The 15,750-nt window shown below is 42.4% G+C and overlaps 1 protein-coding gene across 3 annotated transcripts in view; it reads right to left on the reverse strand.

Annotated features, from left to right (window-relative positions):
- PBX3 (PBX homeobox 3) overlaps window positions 1-9,146 on the reverse strand; it is a 216,221-nt gene extending 207,075 nt beyond the window's left edge. Inside the window, exons 1-2 of one of the 3 annotated variants that reach the window (XM_043916837.1) lie at window positions 8,828-9,146; window positions 7,811-7,884 (exon numbers count right to left, since the gene is read on the reverse strand). In XM_043916837.1, coding sequence (XP_043772772.1) covers window positions 7,811-7,884; window positions 8,828-9,027 — 274 coding nt within the window. In that variant the 5' untranslated portion in view covers window positions 9,028-9,146. Of the gene's footprint in view, window positions 1-7,810; window positions 7,885-8,049; window positions 8,184-8,827 lie in introns of those variants that run through there. The other 2 variants (XM_043916838.1, XM_043916839.1) reach the window with 2 other exon arrangements.
- Between the last annotated feature and the right edge of the window lie 6,604 nt (window positions 9,147-15,750).

Here is a 15,750-nt window from a genome sequence, read left to right on the forward strand (position 1 = left end):
GGCCCAAAGTTCTGTCCTCCTCCCAGTTCATCATTCCTATTCTTGCATTCACTCATGCATTTCCCTACAAAATGTAGGAAATCACATAATAGTTTTATAGACGGAAAATCAAAGGCCTGGCTTAAATCGCAAAAGCCAAAGCAGAATAAAGTATGAAACACCATCTTCAACATGAAAATCAAATAATATGGTAATCTTAAAACAACAGACACATGCTGAAATGTAAATTTCACAGGTTGTGTAAAGGGCAGAATTTAACCACTAATTCTAATGCCTCCCAGCAACTAGAATTAGGTATTTAAGTGAGAGTCTTAATGCTCATTTAATATAGTCTCCTGAAACCCAATTCAACAACTTCTTCATTCTTCCCTATGAAGAAAATATTCTTGTGAAGTTCAGTTTAGTGAAGACACTGGTGAAGACACACAAGCACACACACAAGTTTATACTTCTGAAACGAAGTGATAACAGTTCACTAGCCATATTCTGAAACTGGGCTTTAGGAAAAAAGACTAGATGATGAAAATTCTTAGTATACTTCCAAATATAGGGAACATGATGAAAACTTCATATTATCTCCAATTAAATCAATTAATATTCAGAAAAGTTCTGTCACATTACATTTAAAGAACCATAGGGGGAGGAATCTACCAATGTTCTAGAAGCTTCTCTAGACCTTTCAATCAATTTTATTTATATGCAAAACCAAGAGAAACTTAAAAAAAAAAAAAAAAAAAAAAAACAAAGCTCCTCCTGATGCTAAAGCTCTCAATTTACTGACAGGCAAATGGCTTCATGCTGCCACTTAATCTCATTTCTTGCATAATGCCCTCTAATTAGCATATCAAAGTGAATTAATACTTCTAGGGCATTAGCAATGGGGAAATCTGCTCCAGGCTCACAATAGCAGTTAAGAGAGAGCCAAGAAATCCTCAAAAACACCACAAACCACTTTGCATTGCAAAACTGTTCAATTTATTTATCCTCTCTCTCTAAACACTTTTACCGCACACTGTTTTACTACTGTTCACCAAACAAAATGATAATTGCCAAAGTTACCAGCATCTGTAATGCCTGTTTAGAATCTTAATTTAGATTATGTTGCAGATAATTTCTATATGCAACCATTTGTTCTATTATAAATGTTAATATAGACAGTGGAAATGTTGACATTCTCAATTAGTTAATTTGAATTTGAAATAAAATTTTATGGGATTTTAAAATTTATGAATTTTTTAATGTAAAAAGCCACCTGCTGGACTCTGATGCCTAAGAAATATGCTTTGAAAACTTATGTATCACATAAAACAAAACAAACAAACAAAAAAATCATTTTGCCATAACATATGTTGAGTCTCCCAACTAATGGTTTAAACATTGTGAGGAATCATCAACATTAAAAGGATTACATTGTATACCAAGTTCTCATTAATATGATCACACAAAAAGGGTTATTGTTCAAAACAGCTTAACATTTGTAAAGCACTTAACTTGAAGAAAACAACTTCAAGTTGCAACTTTTAACAATTATTTTTATCCATAATTACTTTTAACTGTTCTCAGTCCTAATGAGTTACTATCATGTTAGTCAAAAGTAAAAAAAAATGCCAAGCCAGTTCAACTTAACACATTCTATCACACCAATATTTTCACTAGACATACACTCAGATTTAGTACCAAAGCAAACTACCGTTAACCATCAAAACCTACAAACATCTTATATTTATTGTATGTGTGTGTGTTTATGGAATACCTCTATTTTCAAAATAACAAAAAAGAAGAGATTCTGGTTACTATTCTGCCTACAAAGGGGGTAATTAGAATCAAGAGTTGAAGATTAATGAAATTTATTTTCAAATATGTTCTGTGTCTAAAGGCATAAAAAGATGGTTTATTTTTTTTAGTGGCTCATTCAAGCATTTCCTACTAATTTATTTGCTAAATGTAACACTATCATGGAGCTCTGACAGCAATTTGTGTTAGATTAACTTCTACAACTTTGTAAAAAATCTTTTTAGCTAGATCTAAAAAAATTTTGACCAATTCACACTACAGAGTGATATAAATTATTTACTCTCTTCATATGTAAAGACTCAAATGGCCTACTGAAGTAGAGCAAATGTTTGAAAAGGTCAACATGGGAGGGAGTGTACAAGCATTGTTAGTCTGTTACTACCTAAATCATGCTGATCCCACTGATAAATGGCTAAAACACAAGCCTGCTGAGAAAACTAATAAAACATAATTCTCATAATGTCAATACTGAAAAAATAAATGCCTAAAATTGTTCATATGTACATAAATGGGGGAAAATATTATAAAAATCCTTATTTAGCATGATGTATTCGGTACTGATCTGTTACGTATTCTGAAATATCTCAGTGGTATGAGTACAAAATAAAATGATGAATGATTTAGGGTGTGGTTCATGAATTTCGGTCTTCATTCTTCATAGCCATACTTCATATAACTTCATTCTATACAATGATATCATAAACTATCAAAACACACATAATCCAAATAAGACGTTAAATGTCTTGGAAGTAGCCATTTACAAAAGTTATAAACAGAAATCTAAAAGTACAAGCAAAATTAGTTAAAAGGAAAAGGATCCTAACATGAAAGATATACCCAGAAAAATTTTATGAAAGTCAAAGAACCAATGTGCTCTTTGAGGCAAGGCGAGGCTTCCTTTGCCACTGTATTAATATACTTCTGATTTGGATTAAAATTATGTAAATTAGCATAATAACATAGTAAAGTCCCAAATAAAAACCAAAACTACATGGATCTATAATAAAATGAGGTCCACTAAAACTGAGGCATGAAAAGAATTACTTGCACAGATCAAGTTAGTATTGACAAGTGGGTTCAATATTCTTTTACTGGGAAGAAGAAAAAAGGGTTGGAAGACAGGTCCATACTTTTAAGATAATACCTGCTTGATACTTTAGATCATGAAGTTCCAAACCAGTAGAGAAGTAAGATTTTTTTTTCTATGTTTTCTATGAATGTATTACATGTATTATCTTCTAAGGATGACAGAAGAGTAAAGAAAGTTAGAAAAACATCACTTTTTTACATCCTTCCTCAAAACTTCTTTAAAAAGCTCCAGTAAGTTAAGCAAATCTATAAAAATAAAAAATATTCTTAAATTGCACAAGGAAAAATTTGCAATAAAGCAACAAAATTTATGACATTTCCAGGGTACACTGACTTTGTAATTTTTCCTGTTTAATCATTTAATATTTCCAATGTAAATAAGCCATAATGTCTAAAACTGATAAAAAAATTTAAAACATTAAAAGTCCTTTAAAATTTGCTTCAAAATAATTGTGAAAGGGTGGGAGTTACAGAGAACACAAGATTGGCCAAGTGTTGCTAACTGCTGAAGGTAGGCAGTAAGTTCATGGGGATTCAAGTTTCTCTTTATGTATATTTTTACATTTGAAGTTCTCCATAATAAAAAGTTTTTTAAAACTAGAAAATAGTTCACAAAAACAGAGAAATGAATCATGTATCAAACAGAGCATTTGTTTTTAAAACTCTGAAACAATGATAACTATATTGGAAGCACTGCAAGAGCAACTTAAAAGAATACACAATCTGTATTATATATAATAACATTTAGACTCACATACAACAATTTTCACCTTTCTTGTTAAAATTTCACTTGGTGGATTATTTGGATTTTATACACTAGGAATTGAAGAATTACCTGGCACTGTAAAAAGAAAAATGAACACATTTTTTTATACTGAAGCATTAAAAAAAAGAAAGAAAACAGACCAGAAAAAGAAGATGCCATGGAGTCTCTAAACCCTTAGGGTCAGAAATAGAGGTGCTGACTGAGAGTACTGCCTTATCTCTCTGAAAGCTAGTCCCACTTACAGCAGTAAAAATAAAAGGTTTAATCATATATATCATATTCTAAATGCATATAAAAACTCACAAGCTACCTTCCTGATCAAGTTTTGATAAGTAAAATCCTTATGACTCTTCCTAGGGAGGGTTCCTTTAAAAGCAAAGCATTTTTAATAGTAATTTTCTTCTTCTCTTTAAACATAAAAAATACTTCAACCAGCCCAACCAGGCAAGCAGGCCTTTCTCTTCCCCTGCGGACACCTCCTGCAGTAGAGAAGTTCATTAAGTTTTATGATCTTCCCAAGTCAGTCCTGCTTATAAGCCTCACAAAGGCCACAAATCTGGCAAACCATCATGTATGCCATTAGACATTACTAGTAAATGAACGCTATTTAGGGTTTGTGGTGGCAATAAATCAGAGTTTGGTTGGCAGCTATCAACATGGAGTATTTTAACCTATCGTTTAGAAAGGAAAAGGTTATGCTGATTTTTTTTCCTAATACACAACATTTTTTAACAATATGACTCCGATTATATACTAGAGTGTTGAATTTTTATTTTAAAATATTTTTAAATACATTTTTTTCCCCTCAAAAAGAGCCATTTCCTTTTATTCAAACTCTCATAATTAAGGGCTTTGAAAAGAAGAGAGATTTATGAGAATGGAATCCTCTCACAAAGTACTTCAACAATCAAGATTAAGGTGGCCAAAAAGATGTGAGGGAACGCCCCCAAAGAACTATGTAGATAAGGGGACCTCATAGTATCATGGATACTTAATAAGAGACAGATGGTAAAATGTGGCTAAAAAAGAGAGAAATCTTTAACAATTATCTCACTGGTCGCTTACTTAGTTTAAAATGGGCAAATATCTTGTTTTAAAGCCTGTAACTTTCAGTTGCTTTCAAAATGGGTACCTATCATAATTCAACAGATATTTCTGTCCAAAAATAACTGAACGATAAATTTTATAAAAGAACACATTTTCAAGAAAAAGCAAGTATCTCATGGTGTACTTTCCCCACCTCTGAACAAGAAAAAAAATATAATTGTGGTAGATCATCCATTTATCTGTCAGAAAGGAAAAATACCTTTTCATATTTGGTAGAAGGGAAAAAAGATGTTTTTCAAACTAAACCCCTCATGTGCATCAGAACTGGCAGTGTTCACTGCCTGATCAGAAACCTCAAAAGCTACTGGCAGATCTACAAATATATGGATTTTTTTTTTAATGATTTTGTCTTATTTTAAAAAAGCACAACCGAATGACATTATCCACTGAAATGACAGCTTTACCCCCCATCTCCCCACTAGTCAACCCCCTACCCCTCTATTATGCAGAATAGAGTCATCACATAGTATTCCCAGTTTCTGTTACAAATGACTAGGTAAACTTTCTCTAGGTTATAGAGAATTAATCTTTGGATACTATGTTATTAGATTTAATAAAATGATTTTTTTAAAAAAGCATTACATGATATACATTATAATCTACAGTGCTTATTTTATAAGTGCATGATGTTTCCAAAGCATGACTGTGGGAACAGATGGGGGAGGGGGGGAGGCCTGGAATTTGCTGCCCCAATTTCTTTGCTTCGGTAACACTAATGTCTACACAGCTGTTTTATTTCAAATCAAGGAGCCTGAGTCCAGCGTCCCTGTCTCCTTCTAAGAGCAGTTTTGGAGAGTGAGGTAGAGCTCTGGGTAGTAGGGGAGAAAGGAGAGGAGAGAAAGAGCTTCACCCCCATCAATCATTCGGTACTTAAATCCCGTCCCTCTCGAGCTTAGAGAGGCTGGCAGGAAGATGCCTCAGCCCAGACAGCCGCCTTTACTCTTTGTCGGCCGTTGGCTTTTTACAAAAGAGATAACGTGCAAACTTGGATCCGCTGGCCAAAGCACAAAAAGAGAATCTAATTTACAAGTTATCTCTGAAAGCCTCAGAAACAATTTTCAAAACACAAAAATTTCTTTTGTCAGCTACCTCTCGCTTCTTAAACAGCAAGTGCCCTACCAAAGCTCTCTCTGCCAGTAATCCCAGACTCTGAAAAGACTTGTTTCTTTTTTCTAACTCACCTTTGACATGAGGTTGACTACACTTTCCTTTCAGAATGGTGTAACTAAGTCTTGTGCAAATAAGCAACTAGAGGACTTATGCTTCCTAATTGAATTCTGCCTGCTGCTAAATGTCTAAACAAGAAAAGCAGTTTGCTGTGTTTGGTTCTCAAACTAGCTAGACCAAAACTTAAAAAAAAAAAGGCAAAAAAAAAAAAAAGAATCATGATAAGGGGGTGAGAAGGAAGGTATATCAATCCCCTCTCCCTAGTAATATAATGCTGTATAAAGTTGAATCAATCTTAATATTCACAACATAGTCAATACCCCAGTGCTTAGCTGTCAGCAGAAACTGAAGTGGAGCCCTGATAGCAAGAAAACCCTTGGACATTAAGCAACATAATTTACTGAGAATTACGCACTTTTAGGCTTCTAAACTAAGAATCTCAAGATTTAATGCTTGATGTCTTGTTTTATAGTCAGATCAAAATTATCTACCGTTTTAAATCACAATGCTTTCTAAAGGTAGCTAAAAACCAACACAGAGTAAAAGTTAGTCATTTTTAAATGCCTGTGGTTTTCAAAATTAAAATATATCTTAAAAACACTTGACATAAAGAAATCACACATACCATGTGAATGAAAAGCAGGAAAAGTAGTCTTTCAGGCTCTCAGTATTTGCTGTTAATTATGGTTTTAGCATATATTTTAATAGATAGCAATAACCCTTCATCTTTTATTGATTACTTTTAGGATTAAAATAGAATTGCATGGTGGAAAATCTGTTTAAAAGGAGGACCACTCTCCTACCAACTAACAATTATATACAGTGCGCTATTATTTGTACATTCAGTTTAAACATAATCACTTTAACCTTTTAAATACCTTCACTTAAATATTTCTATACTTTGGACTTTAACTTTCCCTTCTATTCTTTGCCAACTTAAAAAATAGCAACTTTATAATACTGTATAACCAACAAACACACACAAATAAACAGTAAAGCTTGTTTAATGCATTTGTTTGCCATATACAGGGAAGATAATGCCTCAAACGAAATAAAAAATCTAAATTAAACCTCAAATTCCACTTGAGGCACTACCATCACCTCAAGACTAAAATATCTTCAATTTTTAAAAAGTCTAACAAGGAAACTAAATTGAGATGAATTGTCAGAAATTTGTCTAATATATACTCATAGTTTTCATTTCAGCACTTCTGCAAAATCTCTCTTCTCATATATTCCCTGCCCCGAATACTTCCAAAATTGTTCAACCTGCACCTGTGGACCTTTCTCTACTTAGTAAAATATATTAAGTATGTTTACAATGTAATGACTTCAAGCATAAAATTTAATAAAAGTAGTAATAGATATAATACATTGTAAAACACATCATTACCCTTCTAGCTTCTTAAAAGTAGTATTCCGAACTAAAATACTAATTCAAACATGCTCCTCGGGTCTGTGCAATTGCATCTATTCTTCTATCTGTGGAAATGAAGCTTAAGGCTAAGTAAAACAAAGTTCGGGATATGCTTCTCCGCAGGAGTCGGTCCCCGTGGCTCCTTTTAAAAACTGACATACAAACAAGGCGAAAGGAGCAAGAAAGGGTGGCTGGCGCTCCCGGCCCCCTCCCCGCCTGCAGCCAGAGGTGGCCGCCTGGGGACTGCGACCCTGCCCCGTCCACTCTACACTTCATTTTACACCAGGAGCGGAATTCAGAAATCGACTCCAGATTTATTGCAGTTTTTTCTCAAGATCAGGAGGTGGGAAGGAAAGAATGATCAAAGATGGCGGTGCCCAAAAGCAGCAGCTTTCAACTGGAGAGTCGAAGGAGTAGCTCGGACCCCACCTCGGGGGTCTCCAGGCCCACCGCGGGGCGCAGCGTCTTACCTGTTTTCTCTTTGATCTCACATAGGACACTGAAGAGCGCGGGTTTCATTCTGTGACAGTTCAGGGCATGTTTCCTAAAAAACAAATAGCAAAACACAAAGGTATTAGCATCACCTATGGAATAATATGGCGCCTTCCTTAAGTTAGATCCAAGATTTAATTCCGGCCCCCTATTTTGGAAGGCTCTTTTGAACCCCGTCAAATCAACAGAAAACTCAAGTTGACTAGTTAGCGACAACCGGCAAGCTCTGGCGGCTACAGCTCCAGCCCGAACGCAGCGCGACCCATCTGCTCGGCAGGCAGCTGCCTCGGCGACCGCGGGGCGCGAACCCGTGCGGGGAGCCGCGATCCGGGGGCAGACAGCGGCGACCCAGGGGAGAAGACAGCGTGGAGGGGCTCCCGCGTCCGCCCTCCGCCGGGGCAGCGGGCGCGGCGCGGGCGACCGGCCGACTGCGGCCAGCGGGCGGTGACAGCTCGGCAAAGTTTGCGAGGCGGCCCTCCCTTCCCGAGAACTTGGCCGCCCGCGCCCGGACCCGCCAGGGAACCGCCCAGCGCCCCGCAGCCGGGCTGGGGCGGCCGCCCGCACAGCGAGGTCGTCCAGCGACCGAGCGGAGCCGGGGTGCCGGGACTCCGGGCCGAGGAGAAAGTTGCACTTCCCTCAAGTGCGGCCCGTGGCCCGCTCGCTGCGGCTTGCAGCCGGGTCCGGGCGGGAGGTTTGAATCCGTGCGAGGGGGCCGGGCTGCCAGAGGGCCGGACGCGGGGAGGTGGGGTGAGCGAAACCCACGAAATCCACGCGGCACCAAGTCCGTCCCGCGCCCCGAGAGCAACTTTGCCGACTCCCGCCCGCGTCGAGGGGCGCAGGGCAAGTCCCCCAGAGGCCGGGGCCGGCGGCCTCTTTTCGGAGAAAGTTCCCCGCCCGGGGCTGAGGCCCTGGCCCGGGCGCCACCCGGGCCCGGACTCTGCCGCGGGCCCGGCTCCCGCACACACACAAAAGATGCTTAATGAGACGACACCAACTTTGCTTGCGCCTCGTCCAAGCTCTGGTCGGTGATGGTCATGATCTGGTGGAGGATGTCGCCGATGTCCTGCTTCCTGCCGTCGCCGTCCGCCCCTTCGTGGCCGTGAGGGGGAGGCGGCAGGGCCATGCCCCCCTGCACCGAGTGGCCGGCCAGGTTCACCCCGGCCAGAGTCTGCAGCATCCTGGATTGATCGTCCATCCCGCCGCGCGCGGGCGGGAGCGGGCGGCGGCGGCGGCTGAGGCGAAGGCTGAGGCGGCGGCGGCGGCGGCGGCGGCGACGAGGGAGGAGAAGAAAGAGGGGGAGGGGGAGGGGAGGCGGCCGCGCGCTCCCCGCCCGCGCGGGGAGGGGGCGGCCCGGCCGGCGGGGCCCGCGGCTGAGGCGGTGCGGACGGGCGCCCGGCTCTGGCTTCCGCCGCCGCCGAGGCTGAGGAGAAGCGGCGGGCGGAAGCGCCGGGCTCCGCGGTGGTGGCGGAGGCGGACGCAGCGGCGCCCGCTGCCCTCACGCGGCCGCCGCGCCGCCTCCTCGCCGCCGCGCGCCCCGCCGGGTAGCCCCGCGCAACTTGCTCCTCAGCGCCCGCCGAGTTGCCGGGACGCCCGCCGCCCCCCGCGCCAGCCTGCGCACTCCCCTCCCTCGCCCGCCGCCGCCGCCGCCCGCCGCCGCCGCCTCGGCCGGGGGGGATCCGAACCCCGGCGGCCCCGGGGGAGGGAGCGGCGGCGGCGGGCGGCGGAGGAGGAGGGCCGGCGGGTGGGCCGGCCGAGAGGAGCGACAGGGGCGGAGGAGGAAAGTTTGGGAGCTAGCGAGCCGGCGCGGCAGGGGCACGGAGCCCGATGGAGGGCCCCAGCGGGCCGCGCGCTGGGCGGACAGCAGATTGATGGGGCGGGAGAAGTCGCCGCCGCCACAGCCAGAGCCGCACACCCTGCCAGCAGTCGCCGCGGACCGGGCTCGAAGGCCGTTCGGCGGAGGGATTGACAGGCTGCCAGTGCCACTCACTCACTGCGGCCCCGGACGCCCGGGGGGAGGGGCGGGGGCGAGAGGAGGGCGGGAGAGCGCTCCGCACGCCCCGCCCCCGGGGGCGGTGCGCGCTCTCATTGGGTCGTCCGCCTCCCGCCGCCGCCGCTGGCACCGCCCTCGGGCTTCGGTCCGGCCCCTCTGCCCTCGGAACCCCTGCCCCCCAAGAGCGCGCCACGGGAACCCTCTAGCCTCATCGCGTCCTGGCCCCCGGGATAGGCCGGCCCGCAGACGTCGTTCCCGCACCCTGATTTCTGCTCCCTAGTGTTAGCAGTCATAGGTGCCAAGAGTTGTGTACGGGACACTAGGCAACTCGCTCCAAGGCCAACCATGTGCTTCCCCGCAGCGCCCTGAGCTTCACGCCTCGGACAGCGCCTGGTACACTTTCCCGCTCTTCCCGTCGGGAGGTGGTATCCTCAGGGTTCCCGGCCGCCCGTCCCAGGCCAATCGAATCGCACTCGGAGCCGAAAGGGGCGGGACGGAGGCAAGAAAGGGATATCCTTATTGGAGCGTTCGAAAAGTCCTGGGCAGAGAGGCGGGGACGCCGCGGATGGTGACCCCGCCCACCCCGCGATCACCATAGTAACCGAGAGGCCGCTGCTCAGAGTTGGTTCCAGCGTTCTGGCCTTGCGCTGTCCCTCAAGAGGTGACCAGGTAAGGTAGGAGTCCCTTGTCCTGCATGCTTGATGCCTGAGCTCAGCGGATCTGAGTAATATACACTTTTCTTGAAAGAGGAGCACTTGAAAATGTGTCAGAGGAAAGTGGATTCGGGAGGAGCAGAAGGGTATGATATTCAGGACTAATATAAGTTTACAACCTTTCATACACTGTGCAATTCCTGGTAATCCAAGGAGTCCTTCAACAAGATCTGCTTTTAGCTACCTCCAGATAGACTAAAGCTGCAAAATGAACTTTTTATTATAAAGAATATTTATTTCGGTGTAGACTGGATTCTACTTATCAATTTACCCCACCACCATGAGTCATTTAATGTTGGTGACTCCAGCCACAGGTTGTCATATATATAGCACTTTTTCTTCCATTGTACTCTGCCTGCAAACGACTAAATGCTCACATTACTTGGGGGTGTAGACTTAACAGCTCTTGTGGACACTTGAGCTTTCTCTTAACCTAATTTCCCTAACAGAGCTTCGTCATATTTTCCCCATTTTAGATCCATGGAGCTCACCCTCGATGGGCCCTCCGGTTAGGTGGTTCTGAAAAGTCCTCTTGTTTCTTTGCCAAATTCAGTAAGCTGCCTTACCTGAAACCAAAAATAGGGGTGTGAGGTATGAAAAATGGTTCTTACTCTGCAGGGTTTAATGTAGGACAAGCAGTTCTTTACATGCCAGATGGATTCTTGGAATGAAGCAGGCTACTCGGTTCCAGGTTCTTTCCTTCGTATGTTGTGTGTACTTTTAAATACTCCCCACTGCAAAGCTAATAGCTAACCTTACAGTAAGGCAAGCTAAAATCTTTACAAACTGCACAGCTGCTGGAGAGGACGTTCCAAACAATCCACTCTGCCTCTTACTTCCAAAGAACAAGCCCCCTTATGTTCATTCATATTCGCAGCTCCTCTGTAGCCCATTTATGTGTCAAGCTTCTGATTCTTCTTTTAAGCCCCCATTATGGGTTACTCATAGTCATCATCGATTGGACTTTCTCTTTATTCTTAACGTGTTTTTCAAAACTGTCACCACATCCTTATATATTTTTGCATTAAGGAGCAAGAGCAAGCAGCCGATCTTCCATAATTCTCCAAAGATGAAGATGTAAAACCACAGAATTCTATCTGAAAGATACCTTCAGCTCTAAATTCCTTCCAGCTCTAAAATTCAATGATCCTGTGACTCACTATCAGGCCTGCTCCCTGCCCTCTTTCTAGGCTCATAATCTTGACTAATCAGTCATGAGGATGAGGCTAATTAGCAATAGGGATTTATGGTTATTTCTAGCCCTCTCCAAACAATGAGTTATGTAAGCAAAGCAACATATATAAAAATGTAAATAAAATTAAAGAAACACTTAAGCAAATAAAGGCAAATGGGATGTATGGGCTATGTAAACAAACAGGAACATAAAAACATAAATTAGAATTAAGAAAACAGTTAAGCAAGTGCCAGCAATTAGGAGTAAAACAACTTGTTAAATGTCTCACACCCGCAGCTATTTTATGGCACACACCTCTAAACCCATGGTCATTCAGTGATGTGGAAACTTGATACCATAATTCTGCATTAAGTGGTTAGATTAGATTGACCTTCTGCTTGGGAGGCTTCCCTTTTCTGTTATTGTCAATATGAGTTGCAGTAAAAGCCAGGGGGTCCTAGTAAGGATTCCCTCACAGACTCATTGACAACCGCCATTGATTTAAAGCATAAATTCTTTTAGATTGGTTTCCAAGCCCTGCTAAACAATGTTAACTAATTTTGAATACCCCCACAATCTCCTGTGTTTTTGCAAGTTTCCCACATGGGATGTTGCCTTGTCTCACTCAGCAATCTTAGTCACATGGTTGGTGCCTTCACAGATATTAGAATAGAACCTCTCTAAGTACCTAAATCCATCTTTGCTGTTTCTGAGACAGTGATTATTAAAAAGTCAAAGGAAATGTAATTTACTTTTGGTGAGTGTGAGTGAGTGAGTGAAGTCGCTCAGTCGTGTCCGACTCTTTGCGACCCAGTGGACCTACCAGGCTCCTCCATCCATGGGATTCTCCAGGCAAGAATACTGGAGTGGGTTGCCATTGCCTTCTCCAGGGGATCTTCCCGACCCAGGGATCAAACCCAGGTCTCCCGCACTGCAGGCAGATGCGTTAACCTCTGAGCCACCAGGGAAGGTACATTCATGTAAAGTTAACAGTGAAAAAGTGGTGAAAACCAAGTAGAGGCGCTCTCTCATATTCATCCCTTTCCATGAGTTTGGTTAATATTAACGATACCATCACACCATCACCTTGACCAATACAGTGATCATCACAGCAGATGCCAATTTCATGCAGTCTCTCTGAGTGGGACATTGTGCTCTGTGTTCTTACTTCATCTTATTTCAATCTCACAACAGGCCAATCTAGGTGAAATTATTATTAAATATAAGGAAACAGGCTGAAAGAGGGTAAGAAAGTTACACAAGACCTCCAAGTCAGTTGGTATTAGACCTTGGGTTCAAATCTTGACCTGTGTGGCTACATAAGCCCACCCTATGAAACACTGCCCCCCCCAAAATGTGTATATATATATAATTCAATCAAGGGCTTCTCTGGTGACTCAGTAAATGCCTGCAATGCAGGAAACCCGGAGTTCTGGGTCAGAACTGGGTCAGAAGATTCCCTGGGTCAGAAGATTCCCTGGAGAAGGGAATGGCTACCCACTCCAATATTCTTGCCTGGAGAATTCCATAGACAGAGGAACCTGGCCAGCTACAGTCCATAGAGGTGCAAAGAGTTGGACACGACTGAGTGACTAACACAACAACATCGGATTAAAAATCACAAGGCTTTGACAGGTAAACTGTAAATTGATGAAAATAACCAAGCACTTAATAAAAAAAAAGGTTAACTCTGTGAGAGATTAGAGAAATCTAGGTCTCATGGCAGTAGAGCAGGGAAATTGAAGAATAAAGCCCAACAAGGCTATTCTTCATAGCTATCTAGGACCTTGCCTCTCTGAGGCTTTCCAGCCATGCCTGCCTTCACTAATCATCTGCTCTAAACTCTGGCTGAATATATTGCCTATAATAGGTAATTTACCACCATACTAGATGGACCCATGTTGTTTTCTCTCAATTCACCCGTTTCCTCACCTCGTTCATTTGCATGTTAAGGACAAAATATATATTTTGAGATGGACCATCACATGACTGATTTGACTTTAAAAAACAAAAACTAAGATGTCGGGACTTCCCTGGTGGCCCTATGGCTAAGATTCTGAGCTCCCAATGCAGGGGGCCCAAGTTTGATCCCTGGTCAGGGAACTAGATCTCTTATGCTGCAACTAAGACCTGACACAGTCCAATAAAAAAAAAAAAAACAAAAAAAAAAAACCTTAGATGTCTAAGAAGTCACTTTGGGGAAACTGACTAAATCCTTATTCCCAAACATATCACTGCTCCATCACTTTGGGAATGATTCTTTAAAAGTGGTCTTCACAGTTATTAGCACATGTGACCTGTGACAAATCTTCATCTTCTGAAAATGTATTTGACTGAGCAACCAAAGGATCAGTGGGACAACATTTCACCCTCCTATTATGAGGTCCTTTTAAAAAAAATTTATTTTAATTTATTTTTGGCTGCATCGGATCTTAGTTGCAGCACACAGTTTCTTTATTGTGGTTCACAGGCTTCTCTCTAGTTGTGGTGTGCAGGCTTGATTGCCCCACCAGGGATCAAACCCAAGTCCTCTACATTGGTAGGTGGATTCTTAACCTCTGGACCACCAGGGACATTCCTATGAGGTGCTTAAAAGAGAGTAATTATTGGAATACATAATTTCTGGAAGGTTTGATAGAAAACCTTTAATGTCCTTTCATTCCTCATAACACCTAGTACAGTGCAGTCCCATGCATAGTAGACACTTGGGGCCAACACTGTCAATTTCTGTTTTTCACTGGCCCGCCTCCTTCCATGCTAATAGAACCCTGATTATTCTGATGGAAATGTGCTCAGTCTCAGTCAAGGTCCAAGGCGAGTATGAGCATCTCATCTCCTGCTTTCTGGGCCTATCAGAGGGATGGATTTGTCTCCTGATTTAAAGAAAAAGGACAAACATAGCACTTCTTTCTTCTGCCTCCTTCCATCCTTGAATGTCGTTCTGATTCTGGAGTCGTGACAGCAGCCATTTTGTGATAATGAGGTGACAGGAATAATAATCAACATAGTTTGGTGGTTTATCTCTGTGGTCTTCCTCCCCAAATCACATAATCCCAATCTAACCATAAGAAAAACATTAAACAAATTTCAATCAAAGGACATTCTACAAAATACCTGACTAGTACTTTTCAAAACTTTCGAGGTCATCAAAAACAAGGAATATCTGAAAAACTGTCATAATCGAGAAGAGTCTAAGGAGATATGACAGCTAAATGTAAAATGGTGTCCCAGATTGGTTTCTGGAACAGAAAAGAGACATTTAGGTAAAATTAAAGAAATCTGAATAAACTATGGACTTTTGTTAACAGTAATATATCACTAATGGCTCATTAATTGTACACTTAATAAGCATACTGTATTATTATAAGATGTTAATAATAGGGGAAACCCTCTGTACTATCTTATCATTTTTCTGTAAATATTCAAAAATAAAACATTATTAAAAACGAATATAAACACTAAGTGGAGCAGAGAAATATGGAGAGCCTAGGTTCCTGAAGACGTTGTTGAATATCTGAACAAAACTAAATTGCTAATTCTAGTTATGTGAGAAAATTTAATTTCTATTTTATAGTTCCTGAATCTCCCTGGTGGTCCAGTGGTTAAAAATCTGCCTGTCAATGCAGAGAACATGGGTTCGATCCCTGGCCCAGGAAGATCCCACATGTCATGGGACAACTAAGCTCATTCGGTACAGCTACTGAGCCCATGTGCCCTAGTGCCCATGAGAAGCCACCAGAAGAAGTCGCAGCACCACAACTGGAAAGTAGTCCCTACTTTCCACATCTAGAGAAAGCCCTCGGGCAGCAACAAAGACCCAGCACAGCCAAAAATAAATAAATAATTTTTTTTAAAAACTTAAAAAATAATAAGAAAATCCCTATCAGTTGGACTTTCTGCTACTTCTAACAAATCTAATCTAGCACTCCAAATACATAAAGGATGGATGGATGGAAGAATATCCTAGCACAGTGCCTGGTATAAAATATGATCTCCTACAGGTTGGAAGATGTTATATATAACCAAAAAAAGTATCTGATC

This window comes from Cervus elaphus, chromosome 11, assembly GCF_910594005.1.
Source record: "Cervus elaphus chromosome 11, mCerEla1.1, whole genome shotgun sequence".
Lineage (NCBI taxonomy): Eukaryota > Metazoa > Chordata > Mammalia > Artiodactyla > Cervidae > Cervus > Cervus elaphus.